This window comes from Eurosta solidaginis, chromosome 1, assembly GCF_040869045.1.
Source record: "Eurosta solidaginis isolate ZX-2024a chromosome 1, ASM4086904v1, whole genome shotgun sequence".
In the NCBI taxonomy this organism is placed as follows: Eukaryota; Metazoa; Arthropoda; class Insecta; order Diptera; family Tephritidae; genus Eurosta; species Eurosta solidaginis.
Genome location: NC_090319.1, coordinates 275543614 through 275564437, shown reverse-complemented (window position 1 = coordinate 275564437; position 20824 = coordinate 275543614). Strand labels below are relative to the sequence as shown.

The window sequence follows — 20824 nt, the reverse complement described above, 5'->3', positions numbered from 1 at the left end:
GAGCACCAGTGCACGTAGGCCGACAAAGGTCCCGATTGCGAAATTTTAAGGTCAAACACGCGTCCAGCGGGAAACTTCTCATACTGTAACAACTTTTTTAGGCCAAACATGTGGTTTCTCTACCCACGCGGCTATTCGGGGTTTAGGGGTGAGCTGTTTCGCCATAAAACGATTTTCAAATGGTTTTAATATAGACGGTACCAAATTACCCTCTATAAACTAAATTTTTGATACACCCATGCTAATGCGCGTACACTATATACATATAAATGCATATGTATAAATGTAGATAAAAATACTGATTTGTATAAAAATTTAACTCATTTATTATAAAGCGAATAATCAATGCCATCAAAGTTTTGGTGACAACAGAAACAATTATTTAGTTAGAGGAGTGTTTTACTCCTACGAACAAATTAGCTAACCAAGTTACATAAAACAACAAATATATATAAAAACATATTCTGCAGCTGTACAAACATGATTTGTAAGTGAAAATAAACCTTATGGTTTTAGAGTTATAAATAAAATAAATTAATTCTACAGAAAAAAATATCTTTCACTTTTTAGTTCTAACAGCCAAAAATGTGGCCATATTCTTGGGCATAGCTTCAATAGCGTTTTGTGTGTCTACAATAGTTTTAGCCGTTGATAAAGCTCAATTGGAGAGTGATTTGGAAGATGCTTTAAATAAATTAGATTCGATTTCTACACTACGGCCTACTATTTCAACAACTACACTAATAAACACGGTCAATCCTGGACGGCCAACGACAACACCCCTAAATCCTATAGTTCCTGGGCATACAACAACCACAGTTAGCTCTGAAACTGCAACTACATCAACCACAGTAGGAGAAATTGTTACGCCTTTGGAAAATACCACACTTACACCTATCTCATCAAATCCAAGCTATCCTACTCTACCACCAGGATATCCGGATCCGGAGAAGGTTAGTATAACTTGTGCGAGTCTTTGGTATTTGACAAAATTTTTTATTATTTAATTGTTTTTTTTTTGATAGAAAAATTGCTTGAAATTACGAATAGGCGATAATTTATTTGAATAATTTTAGATTTAGTTAGACGTGAGTGCCGAGTACTCGTGAAGTTCGATGTTCAAACGATGCCAAGGAGGTGACGTTATACCAAAACTGAGTTAACTTCACTAGAAATAAATATTTCGTGCTTTTTGAGAAGTTCATTGCCTGCTTTTCATCGGTAACAACTGATACCAAAAATTATTTTTTTACTGTCGGTTTATTGGCGGTTAAGTGTTTTCGTCTAGTTTTTGGTTACATATTGATTTATATTGAAGTTTTATAGGTATCTGTTTCATAAATCATACGAATGAAATGGATACCACTCCGAGAAGAAATCGACAAACTTTGATATCAGATCGATAACTTTTTTAAGAACAAATCGATAATTTTTCGATACAAAATTGATAAAATTCGGATAAAAAATGCCTGAAGCCCTGATAGCAAATTGGTAACCCCCCAAAACAAGTTAATAACTTTTTGATGTTATATCGCCTTTGTTGTTGATTTTTCCGGCAGGATAAGAGCTGGAACTATTTTTGAAAGATTTTTTCTAATGTCTTGTCAATTTCGGTTTGGATACAACCCAGTTTCGGCGTTGTGCCATCTTAGATGTTCAATTTTGTTTTCGAATGAAATTGAGGACGAATCGATAACTTTTTAAGGACAAGTCGATAACTTTTCGATACAAAATTGATAAAATTGCGATAAGAAATTCGTGAAGCCTCGACAACAAATCGGTAACCCTACGAAACAAATCGGTAACCTTTCTTTAACAAATCGAAGACTTTTTGGTGATATATCGATAGCCTTTGTCGTTGACTTTTCCGACAGGATAAGAGTTGGAACTATTTTTGAAGGAAATGGTTCTGTCACTCCATGTCAATTTGCTTGCAAGCAAACCGTTGTGCCAACTTTTTGATAGCATATCAATAGATTCTCCATAAATAGTCGATTACAAAGCGATAACTCGTCGACAACCTTCATTATCGATATCAAATTAATAACACTTCAATAGCAAATCGATAGCTCAACTTGTGACCAGTAAATTACGTCAGTGCATTTTCTTGTGTTGCATTGGTGTCCTGGCGGTCGAGTCTTGCAGGCAAGGTTAATCGAAATGCGAGTAAGGCCAAAGTAAACACTTCAAAAAAATATTCATTTTGAAGGTACGCCTTCTTCGCCAAGTGGAAATGTAATATTACGAATATTTTATCATTTACACCACTTTGGAGTATGATTAGAACACGCATAAAAAGTCAATGTTTAGAGAAAAGGACTATCAACTTTTATTTGGAACTAGCTAATGCCCGCTATTTCGTATGCGAGGAATTCCACATAAAGTCTCATCATTTTCATTTTTGGAGATACAGTTGAGAACCAAATACAATTAAAAAAGGTTTAGTAACTGCAGGTGAAAAAAGACTTACAAACATAGTCGCATCATTGGTAAGGAATAAATCGCGTATAATGTATGAAGCTTGTCTGAAAATTTCCTGAGTGCGTCTTTCTTCGCTTGGAGCGACGATTTTAATTGGGCTGCTTAAAATCAGTTATTTTATTAACATGAACAACATTTTACGTCCTACCAATACCTCTGGCTCCTATTAAGGTGATAATTTTTTGAAGAAAGTAAGACATTGTAATATAAGATATCGTAAGTTAAAACCTCCGTCAATACGCCTTTTGATATATATTTGGTGAAAATACCTCCAGGGGTACCCCTGATCCACTCGGAAAGGGTTACACTGTTTTTAAGCCTTCGTCAGGAGCTTTCATTTGTTATCCATATTGTGCAAACACATTCTATGATTAACCGGGTTCATATTTTGGGGTCTAGACTCTAGTGACCTACCGGATTAAAACGTAGTCTAACCTTTAAGTGAGAGCCCTGTTTTCACAACGTCGAAATTTGCATTACATTTTATGCAGTTGTTTTTGAGTGATGTTAGGTCAAACAGACATACACAAAAATTTTAAAAACTGTTGATTTGGACTCAGTTGCTCTGATAATGACCCTGGCATCAATTTTTCTTTTATATCTTCAATATACAGACATTGGCGTGTTACAATTATATTATATGTGGAGATAATAGCCACGGATTTCCCTCAGTGCAGAAAGTAATTTTGTTTCGTCGAAAGGGTCATTCGTTTCGTTTTTGCCAGCGTAGTTCAAAGTACTCGTTATTTGCAAGCACAATCCGCAAATTTATTTTATTTATCGACATGAAAAAAACAGCAAGTGTGGTGTTCACAATACAGTAACAAAGCATGCAGTATTCATAAAAATTATCGCAGCAATAATGGGGAAAAATAATAAAAAATAGCTCACTTTTCTTTTGCACATTTCTGCATATCTACATAAACATTAAATATTTTTCTTTCAATTTGTATAAATTAAATTTGTATCAGCTCATGATTCGTATGGTTATTAAGGGAAAGTTCTTGTAGAACTGATTCCAGCACATTCAGCTCCTCTTCAGCCTCTTGCAAGCGCAATGACTTATCATTAGCACAAACTGCAACTAAGACCAATGTAACTAACAAAACTGTTGTTGTAAATAATAGAAAAATGGCAGTGCAGTGTAAAATTCTGTAAGGTGTTTTGGTTAAAAATTATGTTTTTTTTAATTTTAAATAAATAAAGCACATAACCGTTATATGCGTAAACATTTTTACTATAAAAACTAGCAGACCCGGCAGACGTTGTTCTGCCCTAAATTTGGCCTATCTGCATACATTTTAATAAGCTTTTTCCGTCTAACTCTGCCCTGCCCCTCTACACTTTTTCCTAATATTTTTATTCATTCCTCCCTCCGTCTTTTTCGCTTCATCTCCATCTACGTCTCATTCTATCTCTTTCTCAGTCTCCTTCTCTCTTTTCTCTTCTCTCAAGTTTTTCTCCTTCTTCTTCATCTCTTCTTGCCAGTCCCAGAGGGTGGCATGTATTTCATTCCAGTCCCATTCCGAGTCTCAGCCCAGTCCCACTCCGAGTCTAAGTCTCAGTCCCAGTCCTAGTCCTAATCCCAGTCCCAGTCCGTCTCTGGTATACTTCCCGGAAAAAAGCATCGTAAATACTTATATAGGCAAATTTATATACGAAATTTCAGGCAAATCGAATAGGACTTATGTAAATATGTATGTGGGTATTATTAATTCTTGTCTTTATTTCGGCTTCGCATGCATATTTATCAGTTTTTCCAGGTTGATGCGGCTAAATCAAATATCACAATGAACTTTAGAGCTCTCAGCAACAGCTTTTATTTGATCTCCATAATAGACACACATTCTAGGGGTATCCGGGCCCATGTTTTGGCCTATATCTCGAGACCCTAGTCACTCAGCGGTGTAAAACTTACTCTGTATTATAGCACACATCAACAGCTTCAATTTGATACCCATAATATAAAAACACATTCTAGGTGTATCCAGGTAGATGTTTCGGCCTATATCTCGAGACCGTAGTCACCTAGTAGTATGAAAATTATCCTGTACTATAGCACTCATCAACAGTTTTTATTTGATATCCATATTGTATAAACACATTACTCTGTACTAAAGCATACATCAACAGCTTCAATTTGATACCCATAATGTAAAAACACATTCTTGGTGTATCCGCGTCCACGTTTTGGGCTATATCTCGAGACCCTATCCTCCCAATTGTATGAAAATTATTCTGTGCTATAGTACTCATCAACAGCTTTCATTTGATATCCACGTTTTGGGCTATATCTCGAGACCCTAGCCTCCCAGTTGTATGAAAATTATGCTGTACAACAGCTTTCATTTGATAACCTTGCCGTGCGCGTACGTGTTTTTGATCGCTCTTCGAATTGTTATTCTTTTTACTTTGTAAACAAGTTTTATCATTTATAAATATTTATTCATATAATAGAAAACAGTTTATAAGTTTAATTTGGTATTAAATCTTTACACAGTGCAATATACATAGTGGCTTTTTGTGCAATTTAAACATTCAGTCTGTGTGTTCATATATCATAGATTTTCACAAAAATTTGTGATAACTGCATACCTTTTTGTTGGTAGCTGCTATTAGCAAGTCATTGTGTGCCCTTTTTGCTCTGTGTTGTGTTCGCTGCTAGCTATACGCTGTCTTGCGATTTGCATCCAGTGCTCCAAAATAACTCTCGCCCATAATTTTTGAACAGCTGTTCAACTTATCCTATACTCATAGTTTTTTTGCCTATTTTTCTTTTGGGTTTGTTTAACTTTGCAATTATGTTGGATTGCTGTGTCAAGAAGTGCACCAATCAAAAGAAAATTTCCCGTGGTGATACTTATGTTTGTTGTTGGCTCTGTGATAATATGGCTCATGTTATCTGTGCCGGTTTCTCTCACATAGGTGGTCGGATGGTTGACCTAATATCCAGCAAAATTGGACTGAACTGGACATGTCATGATTGTCGTTCCGTAGAAAATGACATGCGAGCTTTTACCTTAACGAAAGATTCAAAACGATGGAGGCTCACTTTAAAAAAATGAAAGTGATATCTGAATCCCCAAAACGTAAGAAATGTATGCCCAACAATAACTCCAACTTGTCTTCGAGTCAGGGTCAAAGCTGTCCTCCTACGAATGTCCCTTCAACCGCGTTGACTGATACGAACAGGCTTACCAAAGACGTTATGAACAATGCAGCTCAGGAATCTCCACAAGAATGCACGAACTAATAGTGGTACCTTTACGGCTGTTTGTTCTACGTCACCAATGTTGATTTCGCTGGACTCTTCAATTCATCCTACTCCTCCACCGGTATCTTTAGCTCCAACAATAACAGTTACCGATACTGGGGTTGTTGCTAACGATACAAGTGTACCTGAAAAAAATAGTACGGGCTCGATAACCAACGCTATAACGGCCGCACCTTCCCAGCTCTCTGGTGCGCTATCCGCTACTCCTTTGCAGGTGACTGCCGTGCCACCTCGTAGGGTTGTATTTGTGTCCCGATTACACGCCTCGCTTACCGAAAATGACATTGCTCATTACGTTTGCTCTAAACTTGGTGTTGCACCCACTAGTAACATCAATGTGTATAAATTTAACTTTAAATATGAGAGAGACATCTCCTCATTTAAAATATCCCTTTCAGATGAATATTTCGATAAGGTACTTGATTCCTCTTTTTGGCCCAAGCATACTGTGGTTCACTTGTTCACGAGAAAGGCGAGGGCCGAACCTGTTTTATTACAGCCAAAAAACGGTATGACGAACACAGTAATAACAACACAAAGGTAATTGCTGATCTGTCCCGTCTTCTCATTAATTACCAAAATGTTCGTGGTTTACGATCAAAACTTGTTCCATTCTTCCTTAATTCTTTCAACTTTTCTGCACAAGTTGTAGCTTTTACGGAGACCTGGCTAAAGCCTGATAATTACAATTCTGAGGTTTTTTCAAATAAATATGCTGTTTATCGGCGTGATCGCATCTCTAGAGCGGGAGGTGTCCTTATTGCTGTTGAATCTAACCTATCGTCTGAGTTGATTTCGCTGGACAATATCTCTCATATCGAATTCATAGCAGTTAGGCTTTCATTCGGTAGCTATAGCGTAATTGTTTGCTGTTCGTATATACCACCTCGTTCGGATATGGATGTTTATGCTAGTCATAGCTCGGCCATCTGTGATTTGCATTCGCAGTTGGGAGATAACGATCGACTTGTTGTTGTTGGTGACTTTAACTTGCCAACAGTTAGTTGGGTTAATATAAGTGATTCAAACTTTTTAACTCCCACTGCTCAACATGAGTTTCTCAATTGCTTGTTAGACTCATCTCTTTTACAGATTAACAATGTTCCAAATAGTGGAAATAAAATGCTGGATTTAATATTTGTGGATGGCTCGGTGGGTACTGCCCTTACGCGAATACCACCTTTATCCCTTCCAGAAGACCCTCTTCACCCTACGCTAGAGATATCACTTGATATCAGCCTACCCCGTAGGATTCAAGTACAGTCTCGTCCCCGAACTAGATGCTTCTACAAAGCGAATTTCATTATGCTCAATGATCTGTTGGCTTCCCATGATTGGTCGGATCTCTATGCTTGCACTGATGTCGATTCGGCTATCTCTATATTTTACAGTACGCTTGATGGCTTCTTTGATACCTGCATTCCTACTCGCTATACCCTATGTTCGAATAAGCCTCCTTGGTTTTCAAGGCAACTTATCAGACTTAGTAACATTAAATCTAGGCTTTATAAGAGGTTCAAGAAATCTGGAGCATCTGCAGACCTCTCTAAATATCTAATAGCTCGTTCTAAATTTCACCGTCTTAATCAGCTTTGTTATAAAAATTACTTGAGTTGTTGTAAAGCCCAATTTTTTAGAAGTCCAAAAAAATTTTACAGTTTCGTAAATTCAAAGCGGAAAACTTCTGGGTATCCTTCCTCATTAACCTTTGGAGGTAAAAAAGCTTGCACTGATGACGACGTTGCTGAACTATTTTCTGAGTTCTTTAAGTCCACGTATTCATCCAGTGGTTTTCATTCCGGTCAATATCCCTATCACTTAGATAGCTCAAATTACATTAGGAATCCTGCTATTGATGGTAATATTGTTCTTCAGAGTCTTCAATCTTTGAAGCTCACCTTTTCTCCGGGACCGGACGGTGTTCCTAGTTGCGTGCTTAGGTACTGCGCCGAAAACATGTATAAGCCTATTTTAAAATTATTTGAGCTATCTCTGGGATCTGCGTCATTCCCGGCCCTTTGGAAACAGTCTTTTATTATACCCCTGCATAAAAAAGGTAGTAGGTCAAAATTTTAGAAATAAGGTTTTTCAATTAGAAGAACATTTTTCTAAGCGGGGTCGCCCCTCGGCAGTGTTTGGCAAGCGCTCCGGGTGTATTTCTGCCATGAAAAGCTCTCAGTGAAAACTCATCTGCCTTGTAGATGCCGTTCGGAGTCGGCATAAAACATGTAGGTCCCGTCCGGCCAATTTGTAGGGAAAATCAAGAGGAGCACGACGCAAATTGGAAGAGAAGCTCGGCCTTAGATCTCTTCGGAGGTTATCGCGCCTTAAATTTATTTATTTATTTAGGTCAAAAGTTGAAAACTACAGGGGTATTGCTAAACTTTCAGTCATTCCTAAAGTCTTTGAACAGATTGTCACCAGTCAACTGCAATATCAGTGTTCTAGTCTTTTATCTGCATGCCAACACGGTTTTATTCGTCAAAGGTCAACCACTACAAATTTGCTTGTATTCACCTCTATAGTTATGGAAGGATTTTTAGCGAACAAGCAAACGGATGTCATCTACATGGACTTCAGCAAAGCATTTGATACCGTCAACCATGAGTTGCTTATTCATAAGCTTGATTTACTGGGCTTTCCGTTTCACCTATTAATGTGGCTGAAAAGCTATCTTTCTAACCGGACCCAAAAAGTCCTGTTCAAGTGCAATCTGTCGGAATCGTTCGGAGTTTCCTCCGGCGTACCCCAGGGAAGTCATCTAGGCCCTTTGCTCTTTGCCCTTTTCATTAATGACTTGCCACAGACAATATTATATTCCCATACTATAATGTATGCGGATGATGTAAAACTTTGCTACACTTACTGTCCTACCAATTTGAGTTCCTTGGATCTTCTTCAGGCCGACTTGGACTCGTTCCAATGTTGGTGCACAACAAATTTACTAGCTTTAAATTGCTCTAAATGTAAGTATTTCACCGAGTGAAGCCAGCATTGAAATCTTATGTAATAGATGGTACGCCTTTGTAGCGTATATCTATTGCAAATGATCTAGGTGTCCTTTTTGATCCGAAATTGAATTTTAACATGCATATTTCATCTATAGCCAACAAAGCTTTGGGTTTACTTGGATTTGTTAAAAGATGGGCTAAAGAGTTCGATGATCCGTACCTCACTAAGGTTCTTTACACATCGCTGGTTCGTCCAATACTCGAGTATTGCTCATGCGTTTGGTCCCCTGTTTCTCAAAAGCATATAAAGCGTCTTGAGTCAGTTCAAAAGCAATTTTTGATATTTGCATTGCGTGGCCTTAATTGGGACTCAAGTCTCCACCTTCCTCCATACAGAAGTAGACTTCTTCTTATTAACTTACCCACTCTGGAAAATCGGAGAATATTACTGGGGGTATTGTTCATCCATAAGCTCATTATTGGAGAAATTGATTCCGCGGACCTCCTCAGCCGCTTGTTTTTTGCGGTTCCCCCTAGAGTATCCAGACACTCCGTTCCTTTCTATTTACCCCTTTGTCGACGAAACTTTACTAAAAATAATCCTCTTCTTATCTGGTGCGCGCACTACAATGACTTGTATAGCTGCATCAGTGTTGAATGTACTTTTGCCACTATACGTAATGCAATACTTGCCTATCTATTTTAAGAGATACAAGCTAATTTAATTTGCCGGCATTTTATTCCTTCGATAAAAAACGGGAACTATTTCGCTTAAGGATGGAGGAACATTTATCAACATGTATTATTAAGAAGGAACAAGACAGTACTGTATTGATTGGAATCTGGTGCATTCCAACAACGTAAAAAACATGCTTTTTCATGAGTCACTGACCGGAATCGTATGCATTCCGGCAGTATAATCTTATGGGTCAGGCATCGAGCTGATTGGAATCCGGTGCATTCCAACAACACAGGTCATGTTACTTTTTTATGCCTTGTGATGGCGTATCCTCATTATACTACTCTTAGCACTGCCGGATTCCCATGACATGCTGATTGGAATCTTGATGCATTCCAACAGGGAGATTGGAATCCACTGCATTCCGATATCATGCTGAGCGGAATCTGATGCATTCCGCCAGTATAAGATTTCGGCATAAGATCTTATTTCTACTCATATTTCTTATTATTATTATATTTTGAAATTAAATAGTAATGTTCATTAATATTTCTTTGTTTGTAATATAACATTGTTGAAATCTCGATATATCTTAAATTTTATCTTTTGAGTTGTATATTTATATATCTTTTATGTTATGCAGTCGACCATAGTTTGTCGTCGAATTTAAATAATAAATAAATATTGTGTAAACACATTCTAGGGGTACTCGGGACCACGTTTTGGGCTATATCTCGAGACTCTAGCCTTCGAGTTGTATGAAAATTATCCTGTACTATAGCACTCATCAACAGCTTTCATTTGATATCCATATTGTATAAACACATTCTAGGGGTACTCTGGTCCACGTTTTGGGCTACATCTCGAGACCGTAGCCTCCCAGTAGTATGAAAATTATCCTGTACTATAGCACTCATCAACAGCTTTCATTTGATATCCATATTGTATAAACACATTCTAGGGGTACTCGGGTCCACGTTTTGGGCTATATCTCGAGACTCTAGCCTCCCAGTTGTATGAAAATTATCCTGTACTATAGTACTCATCAGCAGCTTTCATTTGATATCCATATTGTATAAACACATTCTAGGGGTACTACGGCCCACGTTTTCGGCTATATCTCGAGACCTTAGCCTCCCAGTTGTATGAAAATTATCCTGTATAACAGCTTTCATTTGATATCCATATTGTATAAACACATTCTAGGGGTACTCGGGTCCACGTTTCGGGCTATATCTGGAGACCCTAGCTTCCAGTTGTATGAAAATTATCCTGTACTATAGCACCCATCAACAGTTTTCATTTGATATCCATATTGTATAAACACATTCTAGGGGTACTCGGGACCACGTTTTGGGCTATATCTCGAGACTCTAGCCTTCGAGTTGTATGAAAATTATCCTGTACTATAGCACTCATCAACAGCTTTCATTTGATATCCATATTGTATAAACACATTCTAGGGGTACTCTGGTCCACGTTTTGGGCTACATCTCGAGACCGTAGCCTCCCAGTAGTATGAAAATTATCCTGTACTATAGCACTCATCAACAGCTTTCATTTGATATCCATATTGTATAAACACATTCTAGGGGTACTCTGGTCCACGTTTTGGGCTACATCTCGAGACCGTAGCCTCCCAGTAGTATGAAAATTATCCTGTACTATAGCACTCATCAACAGCTTTCATTTGATATCCATATTGTATAAACACATTCTAGGGGTACTCGGGTCCACGTTTTGGGCTATATCTCGAGACTCTAGCCTCCCAGTTGTATGAAAATTATCCTGTACTATAGCACTCATCAACAGCTTTCATTTGATATCCATATTGTATAAACACATTCTAGGGGTACTACGGCCCACGTTTTCGGCTATATCTCGAGACCTTAGCCTCCCAGTTGTATGAAAATTATCCTGTATAACAGCTTTCATTTGATATCCATATTGTATAAACACATTCTAGGGGTACTCGGGTCCACGTTTCGGGCTATATCTGGAGACCCTAGCTTCCAGTTGTATGAAAATTATCCTGTACTATAGCACCCATCAACAGTTTTCATTTGATATCCATATTGTATAAACACATTCTAGGGGTACTCGGGACCACGTTTTGGGCTATATCTCGAGACTCTAGCCTTCGAGTTGTATGAAAATTATCCTGTACTATAGCACTCATCAACAGCTTTCATTTGATATCCATATTGTATAAACACATTCTAGGGGTACTCTGGTCCACGTTTTGGGCTACATCTCGAGACCGTAGCCTCCCAGTAGTATGAAAATTATCCTGTACTATAGCACTCATCAACAGCTTTCATTTGATATCCATATTGTATAAACACATTCTAGGGGTACCCGGGTCCACGTTTTGGGCTATATCTCGAGACCCTAGCCTCCCAGTAGTATGAAAATTATCCTGTACTGTAGCACTCATCAACAGTTTTCATTTGATATCCATATTGTATAAACATATTCTAGGGGTACTCGGGTTCACGTTTTGATCTCAAGACCCTAGGCACGTAGCGAAAAAAAGTTAGACGTTGGTCGATTCTCAGACCTACCCAATATGCTCACAAAATTTCATGAGAATCGGTTCAGCCGTTTCGGAAGAATTTTATATATTAGATATATTCGTAAGTTATGCTACACCTTAAACTGAAAATCTCTGGATCAACTAATCATCGCTTGTTGTGTAAATATCGAATTGTCACTTCTACGGATTCTAGCCAGTGATGATAATCATGGTACATTTCGCTTCCCGAAAGTACGTTGGTACTACATTGACATATTTGGTACATTTTTGTCATTTGCAAAGCAGCTCTGAATGTACAAAACCGTTTTAAATTTTTCGTAGAAAATATATAGTTAAGTTGTTTTGTTGCCGAACACAATTTACCATTTGCAATTATAAAAAAAAAAAAATAAATGTAAGGCGCGATAACCTCCGAAGAGATCTAAGGCCCAGCTTCTCTTCCAATTTGCGTCGTGCTCCTCTTGATTTTCCCTACAAATTGGCCGGACGGGACCTACATGTTTTATGCCGACTCCGAACGGCATCTGCAAAGCAGATGAGTTTTCACTGAGAGCTTTTCATGGCAGAAATACACCCGGAGTGCTTGCCAAACACTGCCGAGGGGCGACCCCGCTTAGAAAAATTTTCTTCTAATTGAAAAATCTTATTTCTAAAATTTTGATGTTGCTTTGCCCGGGAGTTGAACCCAGGGCATACGGTGTGATAGGCGGAGCACGCTACCCATCACACCACGGTGGCCGCCTTTGCAATTATGGATCATTTAAATATGCTTGTGAAAAATAGCATAACTGATTCTAAAATTGTGAACAAATTTTGTATCAATGGAATTAAAGCACAGAAAATAATAACTCAAAACACAGGGCCAGAAAATTATAAATCCATAATAGCATTTTGTAAGAAGAATTATTACTCTCTAATAATAGATGAAACGACTGATATATGTATATCAAAAAATTTGGCAGTTTCGATTCGAATTTTTGATAAAAAGTGCATTGATAGATTTTTAGATTTGATACCTTTGACCGATAGTAGCACGGGGGGTATTTTTAATGGCATTATTAAATCTTTGAAAGACCATTCAATACCACTTGAAAAATGATTGGTTTCACTGCCGACAATTGCTCGGTTATGATGGGAGCAAAAAGCGGAGTGCAAGCAAGGCTGAAGCAAGTTGTTCCAAATCTGCATATTAATGGATGTGTTTGTCACATTTTAAATTAGCTTCAATGGCCGATTGTGATGTATTTCCCAACAAAATTGATAAATTTGTAAAAGACGTATACTACCATTTTTATAACAGCCCCTGGGTGGGCAGACTTTCAGAGTTTTCAAGAACATTTCGGTATAAGGTTGCTTTCTAGACAAGCAGCCATAGATAGAATTCTTGAGGAATGGGATGCCCTCAAGTATTATTTTAATCTTTACGTATTTGGAAATAAAACCAGTAATCAAAATATTAATCTTATATCTGAAAATTTTCAAAGTCCTATTTATAAAGTATATTTTACATTTCTTTCTTATATTTTAAAAGAAATAAATAATGTGAATATAGAAATGCAGTCTGAAGATATTCGCATACATTTATTTATTACCAAATAAAAAATTTTATAAAAAAACTAGAAGACCCGGCAAATGTTGTCCTGCCCTAAATTTGGCCTATCTGCATACATTTTAATAAGCTTTTTCCGCCTGACTCTGCCCTCCCTCCGTTTTTTTCGCTTCATCTATCTCCATCTTCGTCTCATTCTATCCCTTTCTAAATCTCCTTCTCCCTCTCTCTTTTCTCTTCTCTCAATTCCTTCTCATTATTCTGCATCCCTTATTGCCTGTCCCAGAGGGTTATATGTATTTTATTCCAGCCCCAGTCCCACTCCGAGTCTCAGTCTCAGTCCCAGTCCTAGTCCTAATCCCAGTCCCAGTCCGTCTCTGGATAATATATTACTCTGTACTAAAGCACTCATCAACAGCTTTCATTTGATATCCATATTGTATAAACACTGTCTAGGTATTCACTGGCCCACGTTTTGGCCTATATCCCGAGACCCTAGTCACCCAGGGGTATGAAAATTACCTATACTAAAGCACTCATCAACAGCTTTGATTTGTTATCAATATTCTATAAACACATTCTAGGGGTACCCGGGCCACGTTTCGGCCTATATCTCGAGACCCTGTACGTCGATCGTAACCAAACCTATGTAGTAACCACCGCGTGAGTTTTACGCAACTTGTGTGAAAGCTTGAACAAAATCGACAGACGCATCTCTTCAAACACCGGCGACCAACTAACACACATTTTAGCCTTTCTTTTTATATATATAGATTTTTATTTTTCACACTTCACTATAATATTAAAACGAAATGCAGATTTTCGTTGCTTTTGAAATTCGGCTTAAAAATTGCACATGAAACAACTAAAGACTCTCCTGAATTAAAAAAAATGTCATAGTACCTCTAAATCGCGGGCCCCCTGAGAATCCCCCCCCCTCTCGGTGGGCCTGGTGATGTGCTATACTTGATATCATTCACTATAATATTTTTTATTGATAAGCAGGTTGTTTAATTAAACACCAAGCAATTACACGGAAGTATATCCGCACCACCTGAAAATATTAGTGCCACTGCGTATACGCAACATTTTATTATTACGTATAAACAAATACAAAAATGGCAATAAAATAATATTGCGACTATAAACTGAGATATAGCCTATCCTATATTTCAAGTTAGATCAAACTACACACGGGGTGCAAAACAAATTCAAAATCGGTTCAGTAGTTTAGGAGTCCATTGGCCTCAAACGTGTGACACGTGTTTTTTATATATTAGGATCTTATTTAGACTCCAGTTCTATTTCTATATTAAATATTGATTCAGACGAAAATCACTTAACCCCAGATGAAGTTTACTGTTGTATTAATATGGATATTATTCCATCAAACAACCTTTTCGAAAAAGATGACGTACACATATTTAAGAGCTGTGCTAAATAATTTTATATACAATTTTGAAGTACTTTATTAAAGAAAATACATTTGAATGATAAAACTTTGTTGTGGGCTGTAAAACATCCACCAGAAAGTATTTTAAGCGGTGAAACAAATAGTATTGAGCCTTTAGTTATGGACTTTTTTCCGAAATCTGAATTTGATAAAATAGAGAAAATTAATTCTAATTTAGAGCTTTAGCAGAGCATGAGAGCCTTAAAAAGAAAGGATATTTTCTATACAAAATTTAATTAAAACTAAGTGTAGAAATATACTTCAAATAAACACAGTTTCGAACTTAATAAAAACTAAAGACTTGATGAAATCAGCTAACAGTAGTTGTCATAATACAGATACGAAAAAAAGATGTTTGTCAACTGAGGTATTTAAAGAACTCAAAGAAGAAGAACTGTAAATGTAGTGATTGAAACATGAGGTATTAGTACATATGTAGGCGACAATTTGTCAACTTTTATACCTGAATCTAAATCTTTTGTACATAAAATGTTGAAAGAAAGATAAAGATTAATTGTACGCTTCAATCGATAAATTTCTTTTATTATTTCTGCTGGAAAAGTATTTCTTTCCAAATCGTATTTCCCTGTTATACAACCTTTAATTTGTGTTAGAAAGTTTCCTGACTAAAAACAGTTTTTGGATAAAGAAGCAGAATATCGCTCTAGTATGGTTCAAATTCACACTTTTGGTACATTTTTGTATGATTTGGTACATTTTTTTCCTCGTTTGGTACAAAATGAAAAAATGCATTTAGCTGCCAATTGCTAAAACACTTGGCTATCAAAAATTACAACAAAATTCTTTTTCTACACCAAAGTGGTATATGTATATGCATACATATATACATACTATAAAAATGTGTGATAAAACGTTTATATGTTTATCAAGTAGGTACTAACTGTCTCCATTAATAAAAAAACATACCGATTATGTGATAATGACTTTATATGCTATAGATTATTTTGATAAAATTGCCGTTATATTATTTCGATTAAGTAATCACCAAAGCTTACCTGAAGTACTCAACTTCAATTAACGTAATTATGGATCAAAATTTTATGAGTGTAGTCTCACTTACGTAATTTGCGCTTAACCTTTTAAACGGTTACCGCCTTCCTCACACCAAAATAATTTCAATCGTTTTCCACCTAGTCTTTATAGCCGAGTGGGTACCGCCCTCTTCCTCTGCTTTCAAAGGCGTGTTCCGATAAAAATATATACTTTCTTAGGCGGATCATCATCTTTCATTCGTATAACATCACCCAGCAAGCGTAGCCGCTGCGTTTGAATTCGCTGGACTATGTTGATTTCTGCGTAAAGCTCCTACAGCTCATCATCAAATCTTCTTCGATACTCGCCCTCGCCAACACGTAGAGGTCCGTAAATCTTTCGAAGAACTTTTCTCTCGAGCACTTCCAGAGCCGTTTCAACTGAGCATGAACCATGACAACGTTCACGCTTCAGCACCATATAGTTTGCCGAGAGAAGATTTTACTTTTCAATTGGCTACCTAGTCCAAATAGCATTTATTGACAAGAGTGATTCTTCGCTGGATTTCAGAGCTGGGTTTGTTCTTTGTGTTAAAGCTTGCTCCCAAATAAACGAAGTCTTTCAAAATTTCGAAATAATGGCTACCAACAGGGCCATGGCTCACAAAACGCAAATACGCAGACTCTTTGCTCGATGATAGCAGGAACGTCGTTTTGTCATCATTTACCATCTAACTCATCTTTTCCGTTTTCTATATTGCTTTGGGAGAACTTACCGCGCGGGTGTTCAAGCCGATGATATCAATGTATACACCAGTAACTGCACGGTATTCACTGGAATTTTAATGCTAATAAATTTCTGTGATTACAATTTATTCATTTACAAACTATTCGCAGTGAAAGATAAAGCAGGCTTTAAGTTTGATTTTTATTTGATAAATCGTAAATGACCCAAATAAAAATTCAACTTTCTCCGATTTCACTTTAAACACTTTACTGCCTTTTTGCTATTGACGGCAGTATAGAATATTGTTCCAGAGCATTTAAGTTCTGTGTCAAGTATAATTTTCTCCAGCTTCTAATTAAAGAAATCGCACGATAGAGTGTTTCCCTTCTGGAACCTCCTTTAGTTTCGAACGGCTCCTTCCATATTCTTACTTCCATATTCTTCCTCAAGGTCATTTTGCACAACCGTATAAGTTTTGCGGGGAAACCAAACTCAGACATATCGGCATAAATGCAGCTCCTTTTCGCGCTGGCGAAGACAGCTTTAAAATCGACGAGGATGTGATGTGTGTCAATTCTTTTTTCGGGTTTTTTGTTTTCGAAGGTTTGGCACATTGTTAAAATTTAGTCGATGGTAGATTTACCAGGGCTGAAGCCACACTGATTTTCAGGAAGAAAAAAGCAGAAGCAGAAAGGCGTGAGTGCGAGGAGCTTGAGCTGCTAGCCACCAGGATTAACGCCCGAAAATTCTACCAAAAAATACGGCGACAGACGGAAGGTTTTAAGACCGGGGCAAACTCCTGTAGGAATGAAAACGGCGACCTTGTAACTGATGTCCAGAGAGTGCTTAGATTATGGAGGGAACACTTCTCTGCTCTCCTAAATGGAGGCAGCAATTCACCGCGCAGAGATGAAGAACCCGCTCCCGCAATCGATGATGATGGAATATATGTCCCCCGCCTGATTATAACGAAGTTAGAATAGCAATAACCAGATTGAAAAACAACAAGGCCGTGGGTGCTGACGGATTGCCTGCGAAGCTATTCAAGTTCGGCGGCGAGGAGTTGGTAAGGCGCATGCAGCAGCTTCTTAGCAAAATATGGGCGGACGAAAGCATGCCCGACGGTTGGAATCTAAGTGTTCTTTGCCCAGTCCACAAGAAGGGGGATACTCCAAAATGCACCAACTATCGTGGAATCAGCCTTCTTAATATCGCATATAAGGTCCTTTCAAGTGTATTGTGCGAAAGATTGAAGCCCACCGTGAACCGGCTGATTGGATCTTATCAGTGCGGCTTCAGACCTGGTAAATCTACCATCGACCAGATTTTCACAATGCCCCAAATCTTGGAAAGAACCCGTGAAAAGAGAATCGACACACATCACCTCTTCGTCGACTTCAAAGCCGCCTTCGACAGCACGAAAAGGAGCTGCCTATATGCCGCTATGTCTGAATTTGGTTTCCCCGCAAAACTTATACGGCTGTGCAAAATGACGTTGAGCAACACCATCAGCTCAGTCAGAATTGGGAAGGACCTCTCCGAGCCATTCGAAACGAAACGAGGTTTCAGACAGGGTGACCCCCTATCGTGCGATTTCTTTAATTTGATGCTGGAGAAAATTATATTAGCTGCAGAACTTAACCGCACTGGAACAATATACTATAAAAGCGTGCAACTACTGGCATATGCTGATGACATTGATATCATCGGCCTAAACACCCGCGCTGTTAGTTCTGCTTACTCCAAACTGGAAAAAGAAGCGGTAAAGTTGGGTTTGATGGTGAATGAGGACAAAACGAAGTACCTGCTGTCATCGAGCAAAGAGTCAGCGCATATGCGCCTTGGCAACCACGCTACTGTTGGCAGCTATAATTTCGAAATAGTAAAAGACTTCGTTTATTTGGGAACCAGCATCAACACTAGCAACAACATCAGCACTGAAATCCAGCGAAGAATCAATCTTGCCAATAAATGCTACTTTGGACTAGGTAGGCAATTGAAAAGTAAAGTCCTCTCTCGGCGAACGAAAATCATACTCTACAAGTCACTTATGTACCCGTCATGCTATATGTGGCAGAAGCATGGACTATGACAACAGCAGATGAAGCGGCTTTGGGAGTGTTCGAGAGAAAAGTTCTTCGAAAGATTTATGGACCTCTACGCGTTGGCGATGGCGAGTACCGAAGAAGATTTAATGATGAGCTGTACGAGCTATACGCAGACATCAACATAGTCCAGCGAATTAAAACGCAGCGGCTGCGCTGGCTAGGCCATGTTATGCGAATGAAAGATGATGCTCCGGCCAAGAAAGTGTTTCTATCTGAACCCGCCTATGGAAGCAGAGGTAGAGGGCGGCCCCCACTCCGTTGGAAGGACCAGGTGGAAAACGATTTAAACTCCCTTGTTGTGACCAATTGGCGCCGGTTGGCGGAGCGAAGGAGCGACTGGCGCGCCTTGTTGGACGGCCATAACCGTTTAGACGGTTAAGCGCCAATTAAGTAAGTAAGTAAGAAGCCACACTGATAAGGTCTAGTTGGCCGATTCCCGGTGGCCTTCAATACACCACTTAAACACATTTAGATTCCAATCGTCGGGCATGCATTCGTACGACCATATTTTACAAAGAATCTGGTGCATGCCCCTTACCAACTTCACGCCGCCGGACTTGAAAACCTCCATCAGCGCCCACTGCCTTGTTTTTTTTTTGGTTTTTAATCTGGTTAATGATAAACTAACTTCGTTCCATCATCATCGAATGCGCAATCGGGTTAATCATCCCTGTGCGGTACATCGCTATCACAACACACATCGGTTACAAGGTCGCTGTTTTTGTTCTTACAGGAGTTTGCTCCGGATTCAAAACCTTCCGTCTGTCGCCAATTTTTTTGCTAAAATGTGCGGGTGTTACTATTGTAATCTACTCATGTTAGAAAGCACTCTAGTAATTGATAGTATCATAAATCGTATAAGCTTTTATTATAAATGTCTGAACGAAAATTTTTTGTAAGTTTTTTGTTAGTTAATATGTTGAAATAAACTCGATTTAAAGATACGATAAAAGGTTATGGGCGACCAACGCAAGGATATGCCGTTTGGTATTTTTTAATTCAAGGGCATTGGATACGAAAACTGGAGCTTCCGCCTCAAAATGTACTTGGATTCAACTGACGTATTGGAAGCTGTGATTGGTGAAGCTCCAAGCAACGACAACGCGGATGAGGTGGCAAAATTCCAGAAAAAGTGTAAACGAATGAAAGCAATATTAGTTGACTGTATTTCAGATGATTATTTAGAATATGTAAAGGACAAACATACGGCAAGGGATATGTGGCAGGCGCTGGAAGATATTTTTGCTTCGAAGTCAGGTTCAAACCAAACATTAATCCGGAAGCAGTTAGCTCGATTAAAATTGTCAGAAGATGGTATATTGAATGATCATTTTCTGGAGTTTGATAATCTGGTAAGGCAACTTAAGATAGCTGGAGCCATTCTAGCTGAAAGTGATTTAGTATCGCAGCTCTTCATTACACTTCCAAATAGTTTTGATACACTAGTAACGGCGTTAGAAAACATGAAAGAAAATGAGCTAACTCTTCAGACTGTGAAACAACGATTACTTGCAGACGAGCGTAAGAGGTTAGATCGAGAAGAAGTTAGTGAAGGTAAAGCAAAAAGTCCAGCCGCATTTGCAATAAAGCAAGGTAAAAGCTGGAGATTTAATGGCAAGTGTTATAATTGTGGTAAACGCGGCCACAAGAAAGCATATTGCAGCCAGAAAGCTAAATCTGAAGCTAATTGTGCGTGGAATAATGGCAAAGCTGTTAAATTCCTCAGTGTTGAAGAATGTGGCAGCGAACATAAAAGTTTTACAGCGAAATGTGAAAATGACAGTGCAAAGGGAAATGAAGTAACGTTTATGCTCGATTCAGGATCCAATGATCATTTAGTAAATGTAAAGAAACATTTTAGCGTATTAAAGCCACTCCCAACTGCAATACATATTACGTTGCCAAAAACGGTGAAGTTCTAGTTGCTGAAGAATACGGTGACATTTCTCTATTTCCCGAGTTACGCGATAATCTTATTTCGGTTAGAAAATTAGCTAATGCTGGTCTTGGAATAAATTTTAATCAAGAAGCAGCTATAATTAAAAAATTTGGGAAACAAATTCCGGCAGCCAAA

The 20824-nt window shown here is 38.2% G+C and overlaps 1 protein-coding gene across 2 annotated transcripts in view; it reads left to right on the top strand.

Annotated features, from left to right (window-relative positions):
- The first annotated feature begins 353 nt into the window (after positions 1–353).
- Positions 354–20824, top strand: part of LOC137237337 (uncharacterized) — an 84537-nt gene continuing 64066 nt past the window's right edge. For both annotated transcript variants that reach the window (XM_067760862.1, XM_067760863.1), the window contains exons 1-2: positions 354–487; positions 571–953. In XM_067760862.1, the coding sequence (XP_067616963.1) occupies positions 481–487; positions 571–953 (390 nt within the window). In that variant the 5' untranslated portion in view covers positions 354–480. The remainder of the gene's footprint in view (positions 488–570; positions 954–20824) is intronic.